General features: G+C 34.8%; 1 protein-coding gene across 1 annotated transcript in view; it reads right to left on the bottom strand.

Moving 5' to 3' along the window:
* pde8b (phosphodiesterase 8B) overlaps window positions 1–27,500 on the bottom strand; it is a 105,341-nt gene that overhangs the window by 33,153 nt on the left and 44,688 nt on the right. The window contains exons 3-10 of the mRNA XM_056446719.1: window positions 21,856–22,046; window positions 16,111–16,170; window positions 15,964–16,021; window positions 13,852–13,940; window positions 11,641–11,719; window positions 8,776–8,924; window positions 8,607–8,687; window positions 6,504–6,558 (exon numbers count right to left, since the gene is read on the bottom strand). Coding sequence (XP_056302694.1) covers window positions 6,504–6,558; window positions 8,607–8,687; window positions 8,776–8,924; window positions 11,641–11,719; window positions 13,852–13,940; window positions 15,964–16,021; window positions 16,111–16,170; window positions 21,856–22,046 — 762 coding nt within the window. The remainder of the gene's footprint in view (window positions 1–6,503; window positions 6,559–8,606; window positions 8,688–8,775; window positions 8,925–11,640; window positions 11,720–13,851; window positions 13,941–15,963; window positions 16,022–16,110; window positions 16,171–21,855; window positions 22,047–27,500) is intronic.

Here is a 27,500-nt window from a genome sequence, read left to right as displayed (position 1 = left end):
GCCTGACATGTTTACTCCTCCAAAATATTTTAAATGTTTCTCAAAATAAAATATATTGTGGTCAAAAGGGAAAAAAGTTTTAGTTTTTAACCCAAACATTTAAAAAGAATATAATTTAGAGCAGTAATCATAATACCGATATACCGTTATATTTTTATCCAAGGTTATTATACCGTCAGAATCTTATATCGGCCCATGCCTAGCCAAGACATTCCACCGTAATAATATATACATATAATAACGAGCCGTGGTCGACCCGAGCTAAAACAACCTTGTCATCGACTTGATGAAGAGCCACAAAGCCAAGAAGAGGAGCAGAATCTGCCCTGTGCCCTGTAGTTTTTTACAAGGCCGTCTAAAGCGCAAGCAGATTCGCTTTTTCGCCTGCGTTCGCTGCGTATCTATATTTGAAATAACGAACTTCTTGAGCTGACGATAATATTGTCCGCGTGATTATTGAAGTGATTCTGATATCCGATCCTTTCAGAAACAGTGATTCTGAGATTCAGAAGCTAATGATTCTTTCAGCAACCTAAAACATGAACAAACTGGCATGTTTAATTATTATGCTCACCTTTTGGACTATTATGAACTGAAACTTTCGTTCGTACACCTTGCCCACCAAAAGACTACCATTGGTACCCTTTTAGCAGTGGAAATGCAAGCCTGATAAATGTGACCCGTATCGCACTGTACTGTACCAATCAGTGGAAACGTTCATTAAAGACGCCACTCATATGGAAAATGAAGTCATGTGAATTGCTCATTTGCGGGTTTTTCACAGACTTAAACAGAGTGTAAAACTCTTGATGGTTCCGTGGGTCTCGTCTATCAAATCTGATCTTTAATTTGTATTTACTATGAGATTCAAGTCAGGTGATCGGCTGGGTCATTCTACAGCTTGATTTTCTTTCTCTGAAACCATTTGAGAGTTTGCTTGGCTGTGTTTTGGATTATTGTCCTGCAGAAATGTCCACCCTGAAAAATGATATCCTGTTGTATGTTGTTTTAAGGGTAGAGACACGGATTACTAGAGAATATACATTATTTATCATGTATGTGCCTTATCTGGACATTAGTTTTAGTGCTTGTTGAGTTTGCCTGGACGCAAATCCTTCCTGCTGCCAATCCATTTAATCCTTTTAACATGATCAGGTTTTGAATGAATGACACAGGATTTTTAGTCTTAGGTCAGAGATTTGAGAGAGAGAGAGAGAGAGAGAGAGAGAGAGAGAGAGAGAGAGAGAGAGAGAGAGAGAGAGAGAGAGAGAGAGAGAGAGAGAGAGAGATGCCAAAATGGATCTATATAATGCAAACTTTCTCTTTATCAGAAAGTAAAGGAGGGTGCTGACTGGATAGGACTCTTTTCACACTTCCCAAAAATGAGAAAACAAATGACCTCACATAGAGTGCATATGACATGCAAGTAAGAGGATAAAAGAGCCTTAATACACTGTACTAAAGGATGAGGTCAGAAAATCTGATTAAAACCTGATTAACAGCCACACACTGAACCACAGAAGATTTACTACACGGCCACTAATAACAATCCATTAATTTCATCTGCTTTAATTCATCTTGGTGAACTAGTTATTGTCATTCATCAATTACTCAATCAGAATTTCTGTCATGTTTAAAAGTAAAAATACTCAAGAAGAAATGTTTTAGATGACAGATATAGATACACTTGTTTTCTGAAAATTATTTGGTAAGACTTTGTAACGTTTTTAAAATATGTTTCTAATAACCAGTCATAATAAGAAATATTTTTCATTCATTTATTCATTTTCCTTCGGCTTAGTCCCTTATTTATCAGGGGTCACCAAAGCGGAATGAACCGCCAACTAAAACACCCATATTCACCCACATTCACACACACATACACTATAGTCAGTTTAGTTTATCTAAGTCATCTATAGCGCTGGAAGGGCATAATAATTGGCGGTTCATTGCGCTGTGGCAACCCCTGATATATAAAGGTGATTTTGTAATAAGAGATCACGTGATAACAAAAATTTGTGCATTGGGATGGAATTAATGGACAAACCAGTAGACTGACCACATTGTAAAACAACTGAAATATTGTTTTGGTCATTCTAAAATCCCTCAGCCAAAGTCCATCATCAAAGTGGTTCAGCATTATTACCTCAGCATCTCACGCCTCCAAAAGCCATTAACATTCATTACATTTCAGCTTCGTCTTCTGAGACGCAAGTTATTTATTATATAAGAGAAATGCTTCTACTGCAGCAAATTCCATTTTCTCTTTGATATTTGGTGCCGGTTTATCAGGAAGTGATGAAGTGATTTTGATCTCTTTGACTTTAGATTTGAAATGGTGCTTGATTCGCAAATGTTTTATGCAATATTCCAGTCTTGCGCATAAGTTTAAAGGGTCACGAAACACCAAAACGCATTTTTTGAGATGTTTACATCCCACGTTGCTAAAAAAATACTATTAGGACACATATATTTAGCTAACAAGTGAAATTGGTTGTTTCTGCATTGTTTAAAGCAAATTCGATCTTCTGGTTTAAAAAGAAATTTTGAAGCTACGTCACAGCGATGAGATCATTGTGTAAATTCCAGCGTGGAGATTGGCTGTCTGTACCGGCCGGTACAAAGTGACATCATTGAGTTTTCAGCACATCTGTTCATTAATTCATAAGAAATTGGTTCAAACCAATCAGCACGCTTTGTGAACGAGATGCAACTTCATTAATATGCACGATTTAGCTTCAAAGACTCCTTTAACCTGTTACAGTGTTCAGAGAGACGCCAGGTTGTGTTGCCAACTTTAATTCAAACAAGTATTAGAAGAATTGTTCGAAGACTCGGGTCGTCAGTGTTGCATTTTAAGTGTGCCTCATTGAAGGTTTTGTTTTCATTTCCTTATGATGAGAGCACAGCTCGTATGTGGCTAACACATTACAAAAATATGTTTGTAAGGAACATTTTTTACCCAAGGGCTTTTTGAATATGGAAATGGTGAAATCTGGATTTGTCCTGTCTGTCCTGTCTCTACAGATTTGGTAAGTGTGATCAATATTCCTTGTTTATGTTTATTCAGAGGTGAAGTTAGTAAGTATCGTCAGCAGTACTCTTTCAGTTTTTAAAGACATACCTTAGTCAAAACGATTTAGTTACTAAGTTTACAGTAATATCACTACAATATTATGAAATAAGAATCCTCCACTTCTACACAGCTCTCAGATCCGCTATATATCTCCCTTGCGTCTGTGATTGTGTGCCGGTGTGAAAAACAACACGTGCATGTAATGAAACTCCCCTTTTCATGCAAACCCTTCCCTCTTTCGCCACTCGACACTCCCACCTAAACAGAGCTGGACACACCCACTTTCCTGACTTTTTTCAAACTAGAGGTGTGAAAACACCCTGCTGAGACAGGAGGGTTTCATGGCCCTTTAATTTGCATCTTTGCATGTAAACACAGGCCCTGTTTACACTAATTCGTTTTAAATGGTGTTTTAGAAGGAAAATGATCCGCGTCCACACTGGCGTTTCACCTGCTGAAAACGCACATCATGTGACCACACACTCTGGCATGTACTGCAGCGATGAGAGCTGTGCACGTCGGACTGCTCATCAATGATCTACTGCTGGATCTAATCTCACTATATTTGTTAAACGTGATATTTAATTCATCTTGTTGTCTATATTTAATGGCATATTCCTGACTTTGGAATCTATTACTTGTTCTCAGGTAACGTGTTTTGGCTGAGTGCAAAGATAAAGTAATATATTAATTAATGTAACCGGGTACACTGATTCTGCATATTTGACTGATTGCTTGCCTTTATTTCCTATAATGTATAAACTTATTGTACGTTATACTTTTATAATGGCCATTATTGATTATTAAAACTGATATTCAGCAAAAGAGAGGGTATGTTTCCTATTTTCAATGTAAATGTTATAGGCTCCGTTCTGTTATAAATATGCATACAGTAAAGACGACGGTCATATAAATATATAGCTACACAACGCCTCAACATTTTTGGTGTCTGTTAAGTTGCTAATATCAAAATGAAAATAGGCAGTTCCTTATATCATGTTTTCATTTCATTATTAAAAAAGTTAAACAACGTAGCCAGGGTGATGCGAATGACGTTATAAAGTGCCCTGCTCCTTTTGAAAGATTTACTCAAGGTGTCCTCGGGAGTTTGTTTTCCATATCAAACTTGCGAAGTCTGAACTTACAAGGAGAGGATGCAAGACTGAACTGTGTGTAGGCTACTTAATATTGAGGAAAAAGCCCCAATCAGATAGTCGAAAGTCTGCAGCCAGGCCTCTGTTTTCAGATATCTCCGTTTTCCCCATCTACACTGACACAGAGCAGTGGCGTTTTAAAACTAAAATGGCCTCTTCAGCTTTTTAAAAAAGCTCAATTTTCAGCGCTCAAAAACTCCTGTAAAAAGTGGATGGATGGCGTTACCTGTTGCAAAACTTATGCGTTTTAAAAGTAAAACATATTAGTATGAACATGGCCACAATGATTGAGACGTGTTTGTTATGTGTTGATATACAGAATAACTCAAACAGATAATTGAGGATAGGACAGGATTGTAAAAAGCATAATAGACCCTAAAAAACATAAATAAATAAACATATCCTTTGGCCTGTATGTCCATCCATATACAGCTGAAGTCAGAATTATTAGCCCTTCTGAATTATTAGCCCCCCTGTATATTATTTCCCCCAATTTCTGTTTTCAACACATTTCTAAACATAATAGTTTTAATAACTCATTTCCAGTGGTGTAAAGTAACTAATAACAAATACTCAACATTCAGTGATAGAGTAGTTTTTCTCAGGAATTATAGTTTACTAAGTAGTTTTAAAAATGTGTATTTTTACTTTCCCTTGAGTACATTTTTAGTGCAGTGTCGGTACCCTTACTCCACTACTTTCCTTCAACCTGCTGTCACTACTTTATTTTTTCCTGTCTATGGGGATTAGAAAAATCAATCCTGTGTTTCCTGTTCAATCAAATCACGCATAGAAGGTAAATCGCATGATAATGAACTACCTCAAAACATGGGTGATTTATAATTGCAGCAAACTGTTTGAAAGTATTAAACGTGTCCAAGAAGATGTCCGAAATCTTTACACGCTTTGACCCAGAGACTGTTTAGATGCATCTCACTGATGAGAAGATGATGGATGTTTACTGTATGGCACAAGACGTCAACATGACGTGTGAATGACTTTGTTACCCTAATGTTCCCGGGTTGACGTCAGAACGCCATGCCAACGCCATGTCCAACCTAAAACCAGCCAAATATCAATGTCTGATGATGTTACAGTTTGACATTGTGTGGACGTAACTGCTATGACGTCTATCAGACGTTGGATTTAAGTTGCCATACCTGAACAATAAATGTCAGTATGTGACGTCAATATGACGTTGGTTTAAGATGTTAGCTCGACGTTGGATTTTGGTCACTTTCTACGAACCTAATATCAACCAAATATCAACGTCATTTAACATCAAAATCACGTTGTTCTTAAACGCTGGCTAGACCTTTAGATTTTGGTGACCTGACATCGCAACCTAAATCTAACCTAATATTAACGTCTTATGATGTTGTGTGCCTGCTGTGCAATAACTATATACACTACAGAATGTTACGTTTACACACACATGCACAAATTACATGTAAACGCATCAGCTTTTTACAGTGTAATACTCACTACTCTCGAGTACTTTTGAAAGGTCTACTTTTTACTCATACTTGGAGTAATATTTACAACAGATACTTTTTACTCTACTTGCACTACATTTTTAGGCATGTAATGATACTTTTACTTGAGTATGATTTTTCAGTACTCTTTCCACCACTGCTCATTTCTAATGACTGATTTCATTTTATCTTTGACATGATGACAGTACATAATATTTGACTAGATATTTTTCAAGCGTAAAGTGCGATTTTAAGGCAATTTAAGGGTTAATTAGGTAGAAAAAAAACACAGGAGGGCTAATAATTTTAATTTAATATCTATATCAATAAATATATAATTCTCATCCAGTTTACTAGCTGGCAATGATTGCATTCAACAGAAACTATGGTTAGTTGGTAGATTTTTGTAAAGCTTGTAACAGACACGAGTGAGTGTGTGAACGGTACTGCTAACAGCAGTGAGTAAAGCTCCAGCTATTTCACACACGCGTCAGTGTGTCTGTTTCAGATCAGCAGCCCCAACTAATGCTAGAACTAACAGCAGGGTTTAGACTTGTTTTATTAATAACCTTGACGCCCGTCTGGCTCTCTGACACAGGGCTTGTCAGGAGAGATGCTAACATTTCTGCCCACCGCCGTCCTCACGAGCTTCGCGCACTTCAAGTTTTGCTGCTAATTTGAGAGCTCTAATAATAGGTCGACATTAAGCTGGTTCAACATCTACTGGATATGCACTGATTAAAGTCTCACATGTAGCCAAATCAACATATCACCTGGAGGAGATGATAGGAAACACACCTGTCTGTGGTTGTCACTGTAAGGCCTCTTTATGGACACGAAATGACGGATTTTTCTGGAAGGTAAGGAAACAAATGTTTTTGACTGATTTATTGTAGCAAACTTGTAAATATCGTAAAAATAATGAACATTTAAAAACTGCATTCATTGGAAAGGCACGATTGCAATACCACAGAAATGTTAATGTTTATTTTAATGTAATAAAATAACTAATAGAAAAGGATTAAAAGACTATTTAAAAAACAATTTAAATAAAAAAAAAACATGAAAATAATCACAAAACAGCAAAAATATGACCAACTAAACATTTTTATTCAAAATAACAATTTTATTCAAAATATTATTAAAAAAAACTCTTTTACATGAGACCTGCAGTTTATTTGGAACATAAAAATAAAATATAGCATAAATAAACAATAAAAAAATATTAATACATCATATATATTTATAAATAATATTAACAACAATATTATATTATTATTATATTATTTTATATATATTACATATTACTTTTAATATTACCTATAAATGTTAAATTAATGCTTATTATTAATCAACAAATGTATTTATTAGCTGTATTAATAAATACATGTAAAATACACAAACATTATATAATATTAACATGACATTTTATTATTATGATAGTTTTTAGATGTTATTGTTATTATTTATAAATGTTAAATTAATGCTAATTGTTAATCAACAAATGTATTTAATAGATGTATTAATAAATAAATGTAAAACACACAAACATCATAAAATATTAACATGACATTTTATTATTATTATAGTTTTTAAACGTTATTATTATTATTATTATTATTATTTATAAATGTTAAATTAATGCTAATTATTAATCAACAAATATATTTAATAGATGTGTTAATTAATAATGTAACATACACAAACATCATATAATATTACGACATTTTATTAGTATCATTATTACTATTATAGTTTTTAAAATGTATTTTTTATTATTATTATTATTATTATTATTTATAAATGTTAAATTAAATCTATTTATTAGACTATAAATGTATTAGATGTATTCATAAATAAATGTAAAATATACAAACATCATGTAATATTAACATGACATTTTATTATTATTATTATAGTTTTTAAATGGTTTTAAAAATTATTATAGTATTTAAGTTTTTAATAATATTCATAAATGTTAAATTAATTCTATTTATTAATATATAAATGTATTTATTAGATGTATTAATAAATACATGTAAAATACACAAAAATCATATAATAGGAACATGAAATGTTATCATTATGTTATTATTATAGTATATAATTTATTATTATTATTATGTATAAATGTTAAATAATACTAATTATAAATCAACAAATGTATTAAATAGATGTAATAATAAATAAATGTAAAATACACAAACATCATATATTAACATACAATTTTATTATTATTATTATTGTTGTTTTTTAATTGTATTATTACTTATAATGTGTTAAATGAATGCTAATTATTAATCAACAAATATATTTAATATATGTATTAATAAATACATGTAAAATACACAAACATCATATAATATTAACATGACATTTTATTATTATTAAAGTTTAAAAATGTTATTATTATTATTTATAAATGTTAAATTCATTCTAATTACTAATCAATAAATGAATTTAATAGATGTATTAATCAACAAATATATTTAATATATGTATTAATAAATACATGTAAAATACACAAACATCATACAATAACAAAAATCATATAATAGGAACATGAAATGTTATCATTATGTTATTAATATAGTATTTAATTTATTATTATTATTTATAAATGTTAAATTAATACTAATTATAAATCAACAAATGTATTAAATAGATGTAATAATAAATAAATGTAAAATACACAAATATTATATAATATTAACAATAAATTAATAATAAATATTATTATTTTTATTATTATTAATAAATGTTAAATTTATTCTAATTACTAATCAATAAATGCATTTAATAGATGTATTAATCAACAAATGTAAATGACATGCACACAAACACACAGAATATTTTAGAATTGACATTTATCATCACTTTTTTAATAATCATGTGACTCACCCTCCCTGGCCAACCACAGGAGTGATTCTGACATATTGCTGAATACTGTCCCCTGACTTCCTCCTTGAGAAATAGATGCCCCTGCCATTCCTGAGCAACCAAACACACACATTGAACATTCTGTTATGAATTAAGGTTAAAGCAAGTACTGTTATTGTGCTCAAATGGCCGTCTGACCTTTCCTTTCTTGATGCAGGTGTTGATGGTGTCCAGCAGGTCGGCGCTGTTCTTGTCACTCCTGGGCAGTTCGGTCAGCTCTTTACCGATCAGTTCTCCTCGATGATAACCCATCATCTTTTCAAACGCTGGATTTACATACTACAAAAACATATTGAAACTTAAATACACCACCAGCATATCAGCAAGAATTCATGAAAGGGGAAAACATCATGTGTATTAAATAATGCATTTTATATCTTAAGATTTTTAGGTCACAAGACGATTAAATTAAAACTATATCTGTTTATTATTACTGTATTAACATTGTATCTTTAGGAAGAACACAAAGTTGCATTTATTTAAACCGCTGGCAGTTGAGAGAAAGTGTTGCCATGACAACCACAGCGCGTCTTCAGTCAACAAAGAGGACAGCACAGCTGAAGACCAACTCTCTGTTTCTCTCTGTTTTTTATTCATTTTAAAGGTTAGTAAAGTACTGCAATGTAGATGAAATACTATAATTTTGTGAGATAAAATTGTTGTGTATAACTGCAGTTATGTGTGTAAATGATCAGTGATACGTCATGTCTGTTATTTGTGAAGAAGTGGGTTTGTTAATTGAGTTTTAAAGGATAATCTGATGTTAGCATGTGATACTGTTATTGTTTTATGATCCTGTATTTGATACATATTTGTATATATTTGTATAATATATATATATATATATATATATATATATATATATATATATATATATATATATATATATATATATATAATACATTTATCTATACATGTGATATCTGAGATGTCATGGCTTTTAATGCCATGTGCGATTAAAGTCAACAAAGAGGACAGCACAGCTGAAGACCAACTCTCTGTTTCTCTTTGTTTTTTATTCATTTTAAAGACCTCCTGAGTGAGGTCTGCAACAACAATATTATAAGTATTATATACAGCTGAAGTCAAAATTATTCGCCCTCCTGTGATTTTTCTTTTTCAAAAATTTGCCAAATGATGTTTAACAGAGCAAGCAATTTTTCACAGTATTTCCTATAGTATTTTTTCTTCTGGAGAAAGATTTATTTATTTTATTTCGGCTAGAATAAAAACAGTTTTTAATTTTTTTAAAACCATTTTAAGGTCAAAATTATTAGCCCCTTAAGCAATATTTGTTTGTACAGAACAAACCATCATTATACAATAATTTGCCTAATTACCCTAACTTGCCGTATTAGCCTAGTTAAGCCTTTAAATGTCACTTTAAGCTGAATACTAGTAACTTGAAATATATTATCTAGTATCTAGTAAAATATTATGTGCTGTCATCATGGCAAAGATAAAAGAAATAAGTTATTAGAAATTAGTTATTAAAACTATTATGTTTATATAATAGTATATAATTTTGACTTGAACTGTAGATTCACATACTGTACACCAGCTTATTTCGCGATTTGAAAACTTTAGTTTTAGGTTCTTTAAAGAGCACAACAGTAAGGGAAGTAAAAACTTGTACACTGTCTCCATTTTAACAATAATTGATAAACTTTTTAAAGACAGGCTTCAGAACACACCCTTAATTGCGTAATATCTATGGGACCGATGGTAGCTCAAACATGTTTAAGAGCAAAAAACAACTTCACAAAAATGGCAAAACAACTAAAAATATTTATAGTTTTGGTCATATTTTGTTTGAAATTACATCATTTAAGTTTGTGTATTATTTTATTTTGGGGCCTTTAACTACTGCATCATATTCTTGTTCCTTTAAAAAGTCAGCATTTGTTCCTTCACAAAACTCTGTGGAATCATGTAACGTGGCTTTTGCAGCCTTGGATCTGCTTGATTTATTGATGTGTATGCGATACATTCATGTTTTTAAAACCACTAAAGGGAACTTAGACACGACACACACACAAAACCATAAATTAGTCACTTAAAGTGACAGTGCGCTATATTCCTTCCGCCGACTGTTTTTATTATTATTAATCAAACTACCAAGGACAAAATCTCTTGTAGATTTATGTATTATTATTTATAAGACAAAATCTTATAAAACTGTTTTAATTCTTACATTGAAGATTCTTAAAGCACAGTTCGTTTCATTTTTATTCATATTTTTATTCAATTAAATTTTTTTATTAGCATTTTATTAGTTTATGTTTATTATTATTTAGTAATTTTGATGACTTTTCTTTTGTCCCATTCTATCTATCTATCTATCTATCTATCTATCTATCTATCTATCTATCTATCTATCTATCTATCTATCTATCTATCTATCTATCTATCTATCTATCTATCTATCTATCTATCTATCTATCTATCTATCTATCCATCCATTCATTTGTTTATCCATCCATCCATCCATCCATCCATCCATCCATCCATCCATCCATCCATCCATCTATCTATCTATCTATCTATCTATCTATCTATCTATCTATCTATCTATCTATCTATCTATCTATCTATCTATCTATCTATCTATCTATCTATCTATCTATCTATCTATCTATCTATCTATCTATCTATCTATCTCCGTCCATCCATCTATCCATTTATCCATCCATCCGTCCGTCGATCGATCGATAGATAAACAGATAGACAGATAGATTTCATATATACATACATGTCAGATTTGAATAAACTTCTATCCCTCAAATCAAACTAATCCCCTCATAGTTGACTGGTTTGTTCATGTCTTATAACACTTTAATGAAGACATGTTAAAAATCCCTATGGGAAAAAAACGAATGGAAAAGTGGACAAACACTAATGCACTCTCCTCCAGGATGTTTCTTTGAACAAAAAGAGCCTGCTTGAAAGTAAGCAAAGCCCGGTGGGACGGCCGTGTTTGTCTCCCAGAACTCACTTGTATGACATGATCTTCACTGCTGATCTCCACGGCCTCCTGACACTGTTCTAGTGCAGTAAACACAGCGTTACAAGCCCTGCAAGCACAGAAACACAAACAAACATTACAGCTTCTGTGTCCGTCTCACAGCAGCATTTTGGTTTTAAAATACACAACTTTTGCTACTGTTACACCTGGAGGATTCAACCCTTGAAAACATTCAGAAAACACTGTTGATCCCATTTTACTTCGTGAGCTTGCTCCCTGATTGGCTCCTCTGGATCAGTGCATAACACTACTTTATAGATTTCTCAAACAGGGTTCATACAAATTTTTATTACTAAAAATCCATTATGGGGGTGACACGGTGGCTCAGTGGATAGAAACGTCACCTCACAGCAAAAAGGTCGCTGGTTCGAGTCCCAGCTGGGTCAGTTAGTATTCTGTGTAGAGTTTGCATGTTCTCCCCGTGTTGGCGTGGGTTTCTTCCGGGTGCTCCGGTTTCCCCACAGTCCAAAGACATGCGGTATAGGTGAATTGAAGTGATACGTGAACTAAATTGGCCGTCAAAGGAAAATGAATGAATGAATTTTATAATGGAAAAGATTTTTATTTGCCTCATCAATAAACTAAACTAATTTAGTTATATCTTAGCCACATATTTTACATAATGTGTCAAAACAAGCAAACTCTAGTTGTATACATTCACTTTTATTCAACATAATATTTCTTTAAAAAATGTTTTTACAAGTTATAAAAACTATAATAAACTAAATATTTGCACAACAGTCTGTCCAGGTCAGTCCCCACCAGGTAGCTATAAATACGAAAATTATAGCTACTTTAATAAAGACTCTAGACTTTTTAATGCCTTAAATAAAGCTTTTAAAATTTAAGACGTTTTAAGACTTTTTAAGACCCATACTATAGAGCTAGATCGGTCTCAAAAATAATACATTTACAAAATGAAAATTTATACATGCACAGCACAATTCACATTTACAAACTCCAAGTTGTGTACACACACAATTCGTGAATTCACAAGACAAAAATCATAAATATTTTCGCCAAATGAATTTGATTTGTGTATTTATTAATCGTGTTTTGAATTTACGAGTTGAATTTGTGTATTTGTGAATCGTGTTTTTAACTTACGAGTTGGATTTGTGTATTTTCGAATCATGCTTTGAACTTACAAGTTGGATTTGTGTTTTTATAAGTCGTGTTTTGAATTTACAAATTTGATTTGTGTATTTTTTTATTGTGTTTTAAATTTACGAATAAGATTTGTGTATTTGTGCATTGTGTTTTGAGTTTAAAATTGTTTTTGTGTATTTTAGAATCATGTTTTGAGTTAACAAAATGGATTTGTGTATTTGCGTATCATGTTTTGAGTTTATCAATTGGATGTGTATTTGTGCATCGTGTTTTGAGTTTATGAATTGGATGTGTATTTGTGAATCGTGTTTTAAGTTTATCAATTGGATGTGTTTTTGTGAATCGTGTTTTGAGTTTATGAATTGGATTTGTGTATTTGTGCATTGTGTTTTGAGTTTATGAATTGGATTTGTGTATTTGTGCATTGTGTTTTGAGTTTATGAATTGGATTTGAGTATTTGTGCATTGGGTTTGAGTTGATCAATTGGATGTGTATTTGTGCATCGTGTTTTGAGTTTACAAATTGGATTTGTGTATTTTTTTAATTTGTGTTTTGAACTTACAAATTGGATTTAGTAAATGTGAATTGTGCTGTGGATGTGTGAATTATATTTTGTAAATGTATTATTTAAGGGACTGATCTGGCTCCATATCCCACGGACACCCTGAAATACCATTATAATGTGTTCTTTTTAATACAAACATATTTTCAGACTTCTACATTGTCCACTTCTGAATGGTGATAAAAATGTAAAAATAAACAGTAATTGTGTGTTTATATACAATTACTATTACAATTTGTGTTTAATGTTATATAATTACTTGTGTTTTTGGATTTTTATCTTTTCTGTTCTCTCAGCGCAATCAGTTGTTGATAACAAATACCAGTTAATTTTGTGTTTCATTCAATAAATGTAAATAGGCTCATAGTACCTTTGCACGATCATTCTATAGCTACAGTACTTTTAGCTAATGACATGTGTTTTTGGGTCATGTAGTTTGGATGGAGATCTTTCATGGACGAATGTAAACTAGTGTAAACACAGCCTAACTCTCATGTGTTAGTCTCACCTCAGCTTGAACTGAGCCCGAACCTCTCCGTGCTCCAGCTGGATTAACTCATTATAGCAGGCTGAAACACTGCTGTTCTCCAGGTACCGCTGAAAGACAAGAGCGAGAGATATACGGATGACTGCATGGATCACACTACACATGCTGGCCTAGTTTTGTGCGGCCTGCTGAAGTCCAGTGCAGATTTTTTTTTCCCACTGGGATCAGTAAACAAACTTATCTGCTCTGGATATTTATACTGAAGAACATCTGGGAGTTCTATGGGACGTGGAGCTGAACTGGGATGAATGTTAAAATACACAATGTTTCTAGTGAATCACTCTAAACTTTGAGCAAAGTGAGATGACAATCCAACATTTTAAGCATTTTTGAACTGATTTACAGAAGATGTCCCTTCATTCATCACTTCATTCGTTTTCCTTTGGCTTAGTCCAATGGTCTCAAACTCAATTCCTGGAGGGCCGCAGCTCTGCATAGTTTAGCTCCAACCACTTCCAACTCACGCCTGCTTAATAGTCTCTAGTAGTCTTGAACACCTTGATTAGTTGCATCAGCTGTGCTTGATTAGGGTTGGAACAAAAATGTGCAGAGCTGCGAAGACCTATGGCTTAGTTTGTTTATTTATCAGGGGTCGCCACAGCGGAATGAACTGTCAACTTATCCAGCATATGTTTTACACAGCGAATGCGCTTCCAGCTGCAACCCAGTACTGGGAAACACCCATACACACTCATTCACACACATACACTACGGCCAATTTAGTTTATTCAATTCACCTATAGCATATGTCTTTGGACTGTGGGGGAAACAGGAGCACCAGGAGAAAACCCATGCTAACACGGGGAGAACATGCAAACTCCACACAGAAATGCCAACTGACCCAGCCGACTCTCGAACCAGTGACCTTCTTGCTGTAAAGCGACAGCGTTAACCACTGAGCCATCGTGTCGCCCCTTGATAGATTATATACTAGTTAATAAATTTTTTTTTTAAATTTTTATACTTTGATATTATTCTTTAAACTGCTGGTCCCCAACCTTTTTATCACCGTGGATCACTCAACGCTTGACAATTTTACCGAGGCACAGGGGTTAGGGACCACTGCTTTAAACCATTAGGTCTTACCCATTTAAGGAAGTTTTAAATAATTTAAAATATAAGGAATTTCTGCTCTGTCACATTTACATAGCTCCGCCCCCTGCTTTCTATCAATTGTTACAGGTCTCTTCACTATATGTATCCTTTCAAAGCAGCTTTATCCACTTGTTAAGTGTAACGTCACACGAAGTGGCTTCCGGGTCCAAGCATGCTATCAAACTGTATAGGGAGACTCAACAACAAATGGTAATAAGAAACATTCACAAAGTGATTAAATACTTTTGAACTGCTGCATCACGGACATATATATATATATATATATGTGTATGTATATATGTATATATATAAATACACATAAACACACACACATATACATATATATATGTATATGTGTATCCATGCCTAATATCCGATGGCCAGAAAATGATTCATTTTTTATAAATTGTTAAAATATTAGTGTCCGTGATGCAGCAGTTCAAAAGTATTTAATCACTTTGTGAACGTTTCTTATTACCATTTGTTGTAATAATATATATATATATATATATATATATATATATATATATATATATATATATATATATTTATAATATATATATATATTACATTATATATATATATATATATATTGTTGATATATATATATATATATATATATATATATATATATATATATATATATATATATATATATATATATATATATATATATATATATATATATACACACATAAACACATGCCTAATAACCGATGGCCAGTAAGTCCAGAGACTGTACAACATGGTTTTATATCAAATTCACTTTAATGTGTGATATGACTAAAAAGTGGTCATAAACTAATATTTTCTCAATTCAAATGAGTAGCAGCTTGGACACAGAAACAGTATTTCATATGTCACGACTTAACAAGCAGAGAGAAAAATCACATTTTTTATTTACAAATCAGAGATTATCAGAGGTGACTAATGTCAACGTGCCGTCCGTATGGCAGAACGGTAGAGAAAAACACTCACTCTGGAGAAGCCAGCAGAGAGAAGAGGAAGGACAGATGGTTCCTCCTGATCTGACGGACTGTGAGAGAGAGAGAGAGATCAGTAGGAGGAACACGATGAAGACTGCAACACATGGATAATAGATGAAAGCGGGATCTGAGGCCTTACGTTTGGGGTATCACTGCCAAAATAACTGTGTGTTCAGACGGCTTGGTTGCTTGAATCATCCTGTTTAAAAATGCATACGAAAAGAGAAAAAAACAAAACAGGTCATCATTATTTCTTGTTGAATCACAAATACGCTAACAAAATTCTACAAAATGCATGGATCTTTTGACTTTAAAACATTTAACAAAGTGTCTGTTATTGACATGTTTGGTAGTTTGAAACTATATATTGTCTGAGATTGCCATCTAAACTATATCCAGTTGAAGTCAAATTTAGGGATGATTCCTTGTCATGGTGATCGGCCGATACCATGTACTGATTTTTTGTCATGGTGATCGGCCGATACGAGTGCTGATTCCTTGTCATGGTGATTGGCCGATACGAGTACTGATTCCTTGTCATGGTGATTGGCCGATACGAGAACAGATTCCTTGTCAAGGTGATCGGCCGATACCGTGTACAGATTCCTTGTCATGGTGATCAGCCGATACTGTGTACTGATTCCTTGTTGTGGTGATCGGCCGATACGAGTACTGATTCCTTGTCATGGTGATCGGCCGATACGAGAACAGATTCCTTGTCAAGGTGATCGGCCGATACCGTGTACAGATTCCTTGTCATGGTGATCAGCCGATACTGTGTACTGATTCCTTGTCATGGTGATCGGCCGATACCGTGTACTGATTCCTTGTCATGGTGATCGGCCGATACGAGAACAGATTCCTTGTCAAGGTGATCGGCCGATACCGTGTACAGATTCCTTGTCATGGTGATCAGCCGATACTGTGTACTGATTCCTTGTCATGGTGATTGGCCGATACGAGTACTGATTCCTTGTCATGGTGATCGGCCGATACGAGTACTGATTCCTTGTCATGGTGATCGGCCGATACCATGTACTGATTCCTTGTCATGGTGATCGGCCGATACCATGTACTGATTCCTTGTCATGGTGATCGGCCGATACCGTGTACTGATTCCTTGTCATGGTGATTGGCCGATACGAGTACTGATTCACTGTCATGGTGATTGGCTGATACCAAGTAGTAATTCCATGTCATGGAGATCGGCCGATACTGTGTACTGATTCCTTGTCATGGTGATTGGCCGATACGAGTACTGATTCCTTGTCATGGTGATCGGCCGATACGAGAACAGATTCCTTGTCAAGGTGATCGGCCGATACCGTGTACAGATTCCTTGTCATGGTGATCAGCCGATACTGTGTACTGATTCCTTGTCGTGGTGATCGGCCGATACGAGTACTGATTCCTTGTCATGGTGATCGGCCGATACGAGAACAGATTCCTTGTCAAGGTGATCGGCCGATACCGTGTACAGATTCCTTGTCATGGTGATCAGCCGATACAGTGTACTGATTCCTTGTCATGGTGATTGGCCGATACGAGTACTGATTCCTTGTCATGGTGATCGGCCGATACGAGTACTGATTCCTTGTCATGGTGATCGGCCGATACCATGTACTGATTTCTTGTCATGGTGATCGGCCGATACGAGTACTGATTCCTTGTCATGGTGATCAGTCGATACCGTGTACTGATTTCTTGTCATGGTGATCGGCCGATACGAGTACTGATTCACTGTCATGGTGATTGGCTGATACCAAGTAGTAATTCCATGTCATGGAGATCGGCCGATACTGTGTACTGATTCCTTGTCATGGTGATTGGCCGATACAAAGTACCAGTGGTGTAAAGTAACAAATTACAAATACTCAAATTACTGTTATTGAGTATTTTTTCTCAGGAATTGTAATTTACTAAGTAGTTTTAAAAATGTGTACTTTTACTTTCCCTTGAGTACATTTTTAGTGCAGTGTCGGTACTTTTACTTCACTACTTTCCTTCAACCTGCAGTCACTACTTTATTTTTTCCTGTCTATGGGGATCAGAAAAATTTGTCCTGTGATTCCTGTCCAATCAAACCGCACATAGAACTACCTCAAGACATGGGTGATTTATAATTGCAGCAAACTGCAATCATACCCAAGTATATTTAGTGACACTTTTTTTTTAAACTATTATTAACATCCTTTACCTTTTTCTGTATCCGCTCAATATAACCAAACATCAGCGATCGATTAAGTAGTGGAAAATCTTCTCTCGTTTACTCATTTCGTTCTGTGTGCGAGACCTGTCAGCACTCCAAACAGACAATCTTACTTGCTTTGCAGACCAACAGAGGCGTGCCTTTTCGGGATTAAAAAGTCCGGCCCGGGTCTCTAAATCTCCTAAAATGTTCGGGATTCAACTTTTGCTTTTGCTTTGTAAAGCTCGTATGCGTTTTTGCATTACTCTTTTTTTAAAGACTAATTTCTGCTTGCATCACAGCTGACAGCACACACAGTCGCGAGACAGAGAGAAAAACAAAATATTAGATTCTTTAATCTAAACGATTCAGAAAAACTTTACTATATGGTCGGAGAGGATGAAATGACTGGTCTAAACTGGCTGCAGAATATATGTACACCATTAGTAAAGGTTAATCAACGCATTTTATTCCTTTTTCTGTAATTTATTTTTTATTTGCTGTATATTTAATTAATTTGATGATGTCATTAGGCTATATTACATTTATGTACATATCTAAAACGCTTTGGCATTCAGGTTTGCTTTGAACTTGAAAGTGAGAGAAGCGGATTTGACCTGTCAGTTGGTGCACATGGCTCCTGAGTAGTACAAAAGTAAGAGGAATAGTGGATTTCTGTTTTATTTCAACAGTCTTTTTTACCGTAACGCTTTAAAAAGAAACAAGTATAACAGTGTCATAATGAATAAAATTACTGTAAAAATGTAGATGTGTTTGTTTGTTGCATAGAGTAACGATTTATGTGCTATGGGTAAATGGTGCATTTCAATCCGGCTACCACCGCAAGTACACTTCAAACCTGTGGGAAGCACTGAATATCAACGTCATTTGACGTCATTATTGGACATCAAAATAATGTTGTCCTTGGACGCTGGCTAGACCTTGAATTTTGGTCACCTGACATCACAACCTAAATCAAACCTAAAATTAACGTCTTATGATGATGTGTGCCTGCTGGGCAATAACTAGATACACTAAAGAATGTTATGTTTACACACATGCACAAATTACATGGAAGTGCATCAGCTTTTCACAGCAACAGTACTTTTACTTAAGTATGATTTTTCAGTACTCTTTTCACCACTGCCAAGTACTGATTCCTTGTCATGGTGATCGGCCGATACCAAGTACTCATTCTGATGCTTCAAGCTTTATAATGCATAACGCACATTTTTCCCCTAAGTGTGATACTAGAGAGTGGAGTGGAGAGTGGAGATCTCTCCTTCCTAAGAAATTGCATATAATCCCCTTTACATGTCTCTTATTAGTGTGGACATGTCATGGTCAGAAGCAGCTTAACAGAAAACACAAGATAAAACAGATAGAAGTGTTGGTAAGAAAAGCAACTAACAATGCAATTTGGAAACACTGCAAATGAAGGAAGAAGAATTCAACATGTCTCAATCAAGAAAAAAGTTTGGAGCGCATATTTAATGCATAAGAAGGTAAAATGCACACCTATAATATAATATATTTTTTATTGCAGTAAGTACAGTGAATCCGGAAAGTATTCACAGCGCTTCACTTTTTCCACATTTTTTATGTTATAGCCTTATTCCAAAATGCGATAAATTAATTTATTTCCTCATAACATAACATAATTTTTCTTGATAAACAATAATTTATTCCTATTCTTAATAAATTAAACAATTATTTTCAAGTGTTAATTTTGACATATATATCAAAATTTGTTTCACGCTTAACCCTTCTCATTGCATTTGGGAACAGAGATGAGGTTCTCAAGGTGAATGCGTACCTTGGCTCTAAGGGTCAAACAACAAAAAATAAGGTCAAGAATCTTGGTGTGACTCTGGAGTCAGATCTGAGTTTCAAAAGTCATGTTAAAGCAGTAACTAAATCAATAAACTATCATCTCAAAAACATTGCAAGAATTAGATGCTTTGTTTTCAGTAAGGATGTAGAGAAACTTTTTCATGCTTTTATCAGCAGCAGGGTGGATTACTGTAATGGCCTCCTCACGGGCCTTCCCAAAAAGACAGTCAGACAGTTGCAGCTTATCCAGAACTCTGCGGCCAGGATTCTCACCAGAACCAGGACATCAGAGCAGATCACACCTGTCCTCAGGTCTTTACTCTGGCACCCAGTTACATTCAGAATAGATTTTAAAGTATTATTACTTGTCTATAGATCACTAAATGGCCTAGGACCTCAATACATTACAGATATGCTCACTGAATACAAACCTAACAGATCACTCAGATCTTTAGGTTCATATAAACTAAAATTCCAAGAGTTCAGTCAAAGCAGGGTAAATCGGCTTTCAGCTACTACGCCCCTCGCTGCTGGAATCAGCTTTCAGAAGTGATCAGATGTGCTCCAACATTAGGCTCATTCAAATCAAGACTGAAAACACTTCTGTTTAGCTGTGCCTTTACTAAATGAGCACTGTGCTACCTCAGACAGATCACACTATTATGTTTTTCTCTTCTTTTTTCGTTTCTAACCTGTTTTAACACATTTCATCTCTTTTTTTAAATCATTTTTATTATTTGTTTTTATTTTTGTTATACTTGTCTCTTTTATTCCTGTTAATGTAAAGCACTTTGAATTGCCACTGTGTATGAAATGTGCTATTTAAATAAACTTGCCTTGCCTTCTCTCAGAAATAGAAAGATTCGGCATCTCTTTCAGAATAACCTCTATTCCTCATGTCATATTTCACTGGAATAATTTATTTCATGATATTTCTTGGAGGATTGTGTGGTCTTTACCCAACAAATTTTTAATCACAAATAAGATTAAAGAGGTTTCCTTCAAATCGCTACATCAAGTTTATCAAGTGAATGTTTATATATAAAAAAATTTGTTCCTATTGTGGAATAATAGATGAATCTGTCAATCATCTTTTTTTTGGGAATGTGCCCATGTTAAGATTTTTTTGGAAAGAGTTCAGTTTATATGTGTCTCTCTTTTAGATAATTTTTCTTTATCATACAAGGACGTTTTATTTAGTTTTTATCATGTTGATAAAGTAAAAGATAATTATTTTTTAATAAATCTATTTATTTTACTAGCTAAATTTTTTTATATACAAATGCACGTTTTTGTCTGTAAAACCCCTTTTTCTTATTTTTGGTAAAGATTTGAAATATTTTTTGAAAACAATCTCGACCTCCAGCAATGTTAAAGCTTTTAAATCAATAATACTATGTGAATCTTACAACATTTTCTTTTTCCTGTAATACCCAGCGGACTGTATTTTGTGACCTTTTATACATCACTGTGACCTAGCCTTAAGATTTAAAGTGATCTATTGTCATTTATATTACCCCTGGCATAATCTTTTGTTTCTCTTTTTGTTTTTTTCTGTTGTCTATTTTTTGTTGTTATAGGATTTATACCTTTTCTGTATATTTTGTACTCTTGTTAAACATTCCAATAAAAAAAACATAAAAAGATTAACTAAAATTAAACAGGAAGTGCATTTTCAGATTTTTATTTTAGATTACAAGGGCGAACAATGTTTTTTTGTCTTAATGACATGCACAGATGGATTGTTCACCACAAAACTAGCAATGCAAGCTAACAAAATAAATATATTTAGTTTTGACTTCATGTGTAACATTACTTTAAAGGAGAAATGAAGAGATGGCAGCTTGTTTTTCTTGCACTCACCGACAGATGGCCTCGGCCTCAAAGTATCGCGGATATCGTCCGTCGATGATGACGATCTCATGGTGTTTGTCCAGGAAACACTCGAGCGCAGACTCAGGTGTGCGTGCGATGTTGCACCTGAAAGCGGCTTTCTCGCACGCCCACCAGAAGGCATCGCTTTGACTGTCCTCTTTGGCGAAGACCAGTAACACCTGAGCGACAGAGAGATGGAGAGAGGTGCTGTTGATGGGAGAATGCGAAAGGTCAACACTCTTTCATCCCGGTCAGCGTTGTGAAATCATAGAGCTGCCATGTGAAATTCCACAAGGCTCAGGACGTTCAGGACGCCTTGGTCGCTCTGAAGGCCCGCGTGCAGTGTTATATGTGCACCTACAGGGGGCGCAGTGACCTCAGCCAGCAAGGTTATGATCTCTTTTCACATTTCAAATCTAATCAAATCACTTTTATTGTCACATCATCAGCAGCATGTGTGCTATGATGAGTGAAAAGCTTAGCTGCTGGCTCCAGAGAGTGCAAGATACTCTAAAACAAACCAATATACTATTAACAATGTTGACAATAAATACGTGAAAGACAATAAATACATAAAAGAAAAGCACACATTACACACAAATGTAGACACAAATAGACAAGTACTCAGTCAAAAAGGTGTGCACATGTACACAGTTTTTTTTTTTAAAGATTTATTTTTGGCCTTTTTGCCTTTATTAGATAGGACAGTACTGAGACAGGAAGCGAAGTTGGAGAGAGAGAGGGGGGTAGGGAAATGTCCTCGAGCAGGGATTCGAACTTAGGATGCCCTGACATGCTATTGCACCATATGTTGGCACGCTAACCACTAGATTATAGCGCCGACGTGTACACGTAGTTTGACTGTTGGTGGATATGTATTGTAGGCAGTATTGTTGTTGTATTCCCGGGTTTCTCAGTAGCAGAGATCGCCATAGTTGGGTAAACTCAGGCCCTGTTTACACTAATACATTTTAGTTTAAATTGCATAACTTTTGCTACAGTTATGCTTCCCGTCCACACTACCTCTGAGTTTTCGAGCCCCAAAAACAGAGCATTTTTAAGACACAGAAGAGGTTGTTTTCATTTTAAAATGCTGCTGCTATGAGTCAATGTGAATGGGGGGAAATGCAGGCGTGGCTGCAGATATTCACTTCCTGATTGGGGCTTTTTCTCAATATGGAGTACACAAGTTCAGACTCCCGAGGACACATCGAGTAAATCTTCAAAGAGAACAGTGTATTTTACAATGTCATTCGTATCACCCTGGCTACGTTGTTTCACAATCATTACAATAAAATGAAAACAAGATAAAAGGAACTGCCTTTTTTTTACTTTGATATTAGCAACTTAACGGACACCAGAAATGTTGAGGCATCGTGTAGCTACATATTTATATAACTGTATGCATATTTATAACGAAAAGGAGCCTATAACATAACTGCTTCCTTTTAATTTCATTGAAAAATATGAAACATAGCCTGTCTCTTTTGCTGAATATCAGTTTTAATCAATAATGGCCATTATAAAAGTATAACATACAATAAGGCCCAATCCCAATTCTATTTTTGTACCCCTACCCCTTCCCCATATCCCTTAAAAACGAGTGTGAAGGGGAAGGCCTTCAAAATTTACCCCTAAGAATTGGGACAGCACTACAGCACCTGCACCCGCCATCATATGTCATCGTGATTTCTTGCTTCATATGAGATCAGACGATGGCGACTGCTGTAGTTATTACAGTTGTGCTAATTTTTGGTATTTATCCTCAGGAAATCACTGAATGCATATATCGTGTTATCATAATGATCTAATGTGGCAATAAGCTCATAACTATACTGTGTATTTACACAGTGGCCATATTCATCAATGTAAACACACCAAAAACAACATTACCATTATAGCAGACACTGTAAAAAGCTCATTCCCAGCCACTAGACTTTTCTGACAGGGTATTCGAGTGTCATTGAGTGTCAGAATGTTGTGGGACTGCTGTTCAGGAGTTATGATTATGGCTTATAGTTCGTGAAATTTAGCAGTTTTTATTTTAGCGTTTTTTTTAAAGCATGGCTGTAAAACACGAACGCGGTTATGAATTTATTAAAACATGTGCTTGTTTGTTGTAAAAATTCGTAATAATGACAAAAAAATACTAACTTGTGTACGTCTTCATTAGTTTCAAAAACACTGATGGAGTGTAATAACACTGATGGATAATAATAGTGATTATTTTACTGTTTCAGTATATCAAATATTACAATAACACCGGAATTCGACAGTTGTGTTTATAAGTAGATTTTTTTTTATTCAACTAAGCTTCAAAAGACCCTAAGAAACAGTTGATTCATTTGTAAAATCAATCGTCATTGATTTCCTCAATGTAATCAGCCATATCTGACTCACAGAGAGTAAGGGATTACATAAATCGCCTCAATGTGGCTGACAAGAAGTCAGTCATTAGGTTAACATTTTTTCTTACACAATTCCACTTTTAGTAACCATAATTCCCACTAATACCACACACGTATACACACGCACTCACGCAAATGCACACACACTTGCACGCGTGCAAACACAGGATAATCTGTGTGTCAATCCTTAAGATTATCCCCGAGGCCATGACTTCATGTTAAGAGGTCTTTAGGTGCCCTTGCTCACTTGACTTACTGGAGGAAGCAGAACAATAACACTAATGATGTCACCGTAAAGCCTGCTCACTTCAAACAGACCTGCTGTGATGACGTCACAGTGACATCATACAGTGGAAAACTGCAGAGATTATGAGAGATTATAATGCATGACTTCAGTGGTGTGAAAAAGTGTTCGCCTGGTTACCGATCTTTTTTTTTTGTTTGCATGTTTGTCATACCTTAGTTTTTCAGATCATCAAATAAACTTATTAGTCAAGGATCATGAAAAACTCCATGAAAATCACCATAGTTTTTCTATAACTGCACTTTATAACTTATACCGGTCTCCTGCACTTGCTGCTATTGCACTGCTGGTTAGACCTAAACTGCATTTCGTTGCCTTGTACTTGTACATGTGTAATGACAATAAAGTTGAATCTAGTCTAAATCTAATCTAATCACAATCATATTGTTAACACATCATGCAGTTTTGAAATGAGGGTTTTTATTATTAACCCTTTCACAACGGTGTGATCAGCCTTGGCTGGTCCCTGAAGCGTACAATCACACCGGTGTGATTAGAACGTTCAGAGCGCATGTCATCAACTGCTAAAATACAAATCTGATGGTGCGTGCTGAAGGACAGAAAGAGGTGTGCAGCACGTGTCCTAAATCACAATTTATCTGTGCTTTCAAACAAATTGTAGGTTTAAGACATTCAAATACATATAGCTACAAGCAAAACACACCATTTAGATTTGCAAAATACACCACACGGATGTCTGTGGAGACCGCGATAATAATTATTTTTCAATATAACTGGAGGATGTGCTTTCTTCACGTAAGATACACACTGTATAAGTCACTAGAATATATTCTCTATTCCTCTCATTTTTGATGTAGACCTACAGTGTCACAAAAATTACGCTATATTGACGTGAGTATCTTCAGCTGTATCACATCTAAATTTCACCACGCTGCAGGAGAGGGTGAAGTCTAGAAAGGATAAGCTGATATCAATATAGCGTAATTTTTGTGACACTGTACAACAAATAATATTTTTTTACTAAGGTGAGAGTTGGGTTTAGGTAGAAGTAGACGCTAATAAAATACAATTGATGTGTAATTTAATAAATAATATAAATACTTCTCGTTACTTTCGAAGGCGGCCTTCTAGCAACAACGGCAGAGCCCATTACCCATCATATAACAAATAATAAGATCATTATTAAGCTGTTTAAAAGATGACATATTTGTTCTATCACATATTTGAGAATTGAGTATCAGAAGTTTCACAATATAATTCAAACATTTATCAATATCTACAGAAAAGGCCAAAGTGAAACAAAATGTAATGTATACATAGACCATTGGGGCTGGTGGGTCACGTGATAAACTTGATTTAGACCGCAATGTATTCTAGGTAATGGTCACAAAGAAAAACTCAAGCAGGAAGGTCAGCTGGAATATTTAAAACTCATGAAAGGGTTAAGGGAAAACAAAGTACAAAACTACATAGCCCTATGTGAAAAAGTGTTTGCCCCTCACCGTTACAACATAACATAACTTAACCGGTTTATAACTCTGAGTTCAATTTCCTGATTACTGCCACACCTGTTCGCAATCAAGAAATAACTTAAATAGACCTGCCTGACAAAGGGAAGTAGACCAAAAGATCCTCAAAAGCTAGCCATCATGCCAAGAAAGAAATTTAAAAACAAATGAGAAAGAAATTAGATGAGATTAACCAGTCCGGAAAAGGTAATAAAGCCATCTCTAAACCTAATAACTGATTGGGCCACCCGTAGCAGCAACAACTACAATCAAGTGATTCCAATAGCTTAAAATGAGTCTGCTACAGCGCTGTGGAAGATTTTTTTTCACTCATCTTTGCAGAATTGTTGTAATTCTGTCACACTGAAGGGTTTTCGAGCACAATCCATCTTTTTAAGGTCATGCCACAGTATCTCAATTGGATTCATGTCAGGACTTTGACTAGATCATTCCAAAGTCTTCATTTTGTTTTTCTTCAGCCATTCAGAAGTGGACTTGCTGACATGCTTTGGATCATTGTCCTGCTACAGAACACAAGTTCGCTTCAGCTTGAGGACACTAACAAAGGGCCAGACATCAGGATGTTTTGGTACACAGCAGAATTCATGGATCCGTTTATCACAGCAAGTCTTAAAGGTCCTAAAGCAGCTAAACAGCCCCAGATTATCACACTACCACACCGCCACATTTTTCTGTTGGTATGGTCTTCTTTTTCTGAAATGCAGTATTACCTTTACACCACACATGATGGGGCACATGGCTCTTAAAACTTTTTTCTTGACAGTCCACAGAGTATTTTTTCAAAAGTCATGAGGATCATCAAGATGGTTTCTGGCAAAACTGGGATGATGTTTTATGGTCTTTTTGCTCAGCATTGGTTTTTGTCTCTTTTTTATGTTAGTGTCATGAACACTCACCTCAACTGAGGCAAGTGAGGCATGCAGTTCTTTGGATGTGGTTTTGGGGTGTTTTGTGGCCTCTTGAATGAGTACTAGCTGTGCTCTTTAATGGCCCTCACTGTAACACTGAAGCTTTAGAAATGGCTTTACAACCTTTTCCAGACCAATAGATCTCAGTTATTTTCTTTCTCATTTGTTTTTAAATTTTTTGGGATCTTGGCATGATGTGTAGCTTTTGAGGATCTTTTGGTCTGCTTCACTTTGTCAGGCTGGTCCTGTTCAAGTGCTTTCATGATTGCGAACAGGTGTGGCATAAATCAGGAAACTGAATTGAGTTATAAAGCAGTTAAGTTATGTTGTGTTTTAATGGTGGGGAGCAAACACTCTTTCACACAGGGTTATGTAGTTTTGGATTTAGTTTTCCCTTAATAACAAAAACTTTCAATTAAAAACTGTATGATGTGCTTACTTGTGTTATCTTTGACTAATATTTGATTTAGTTTGATGATCTGAAACATTAAAGTGTGACAAACATGCAAAAAAAGTAATCAGC

The sequence above is a fragment of the Danio aesculapii genome, chromosome 21 (genome assembly GCF_903798145.1).
Source record: "Danio aesculapii chromosome 21, fDanAes4.1, whole genome shotgun sequence".
Classification (NCBI taxonomy): domain Eukaryota; kingdom Metazoa; phylum Chordata; class Actinopteri; order Cypriniformes; family Danionidae; genus Danio; species Danio aesculapii.
This window is presented reverse-complemented; position numbering and strand designations above follow the sequence as displayed.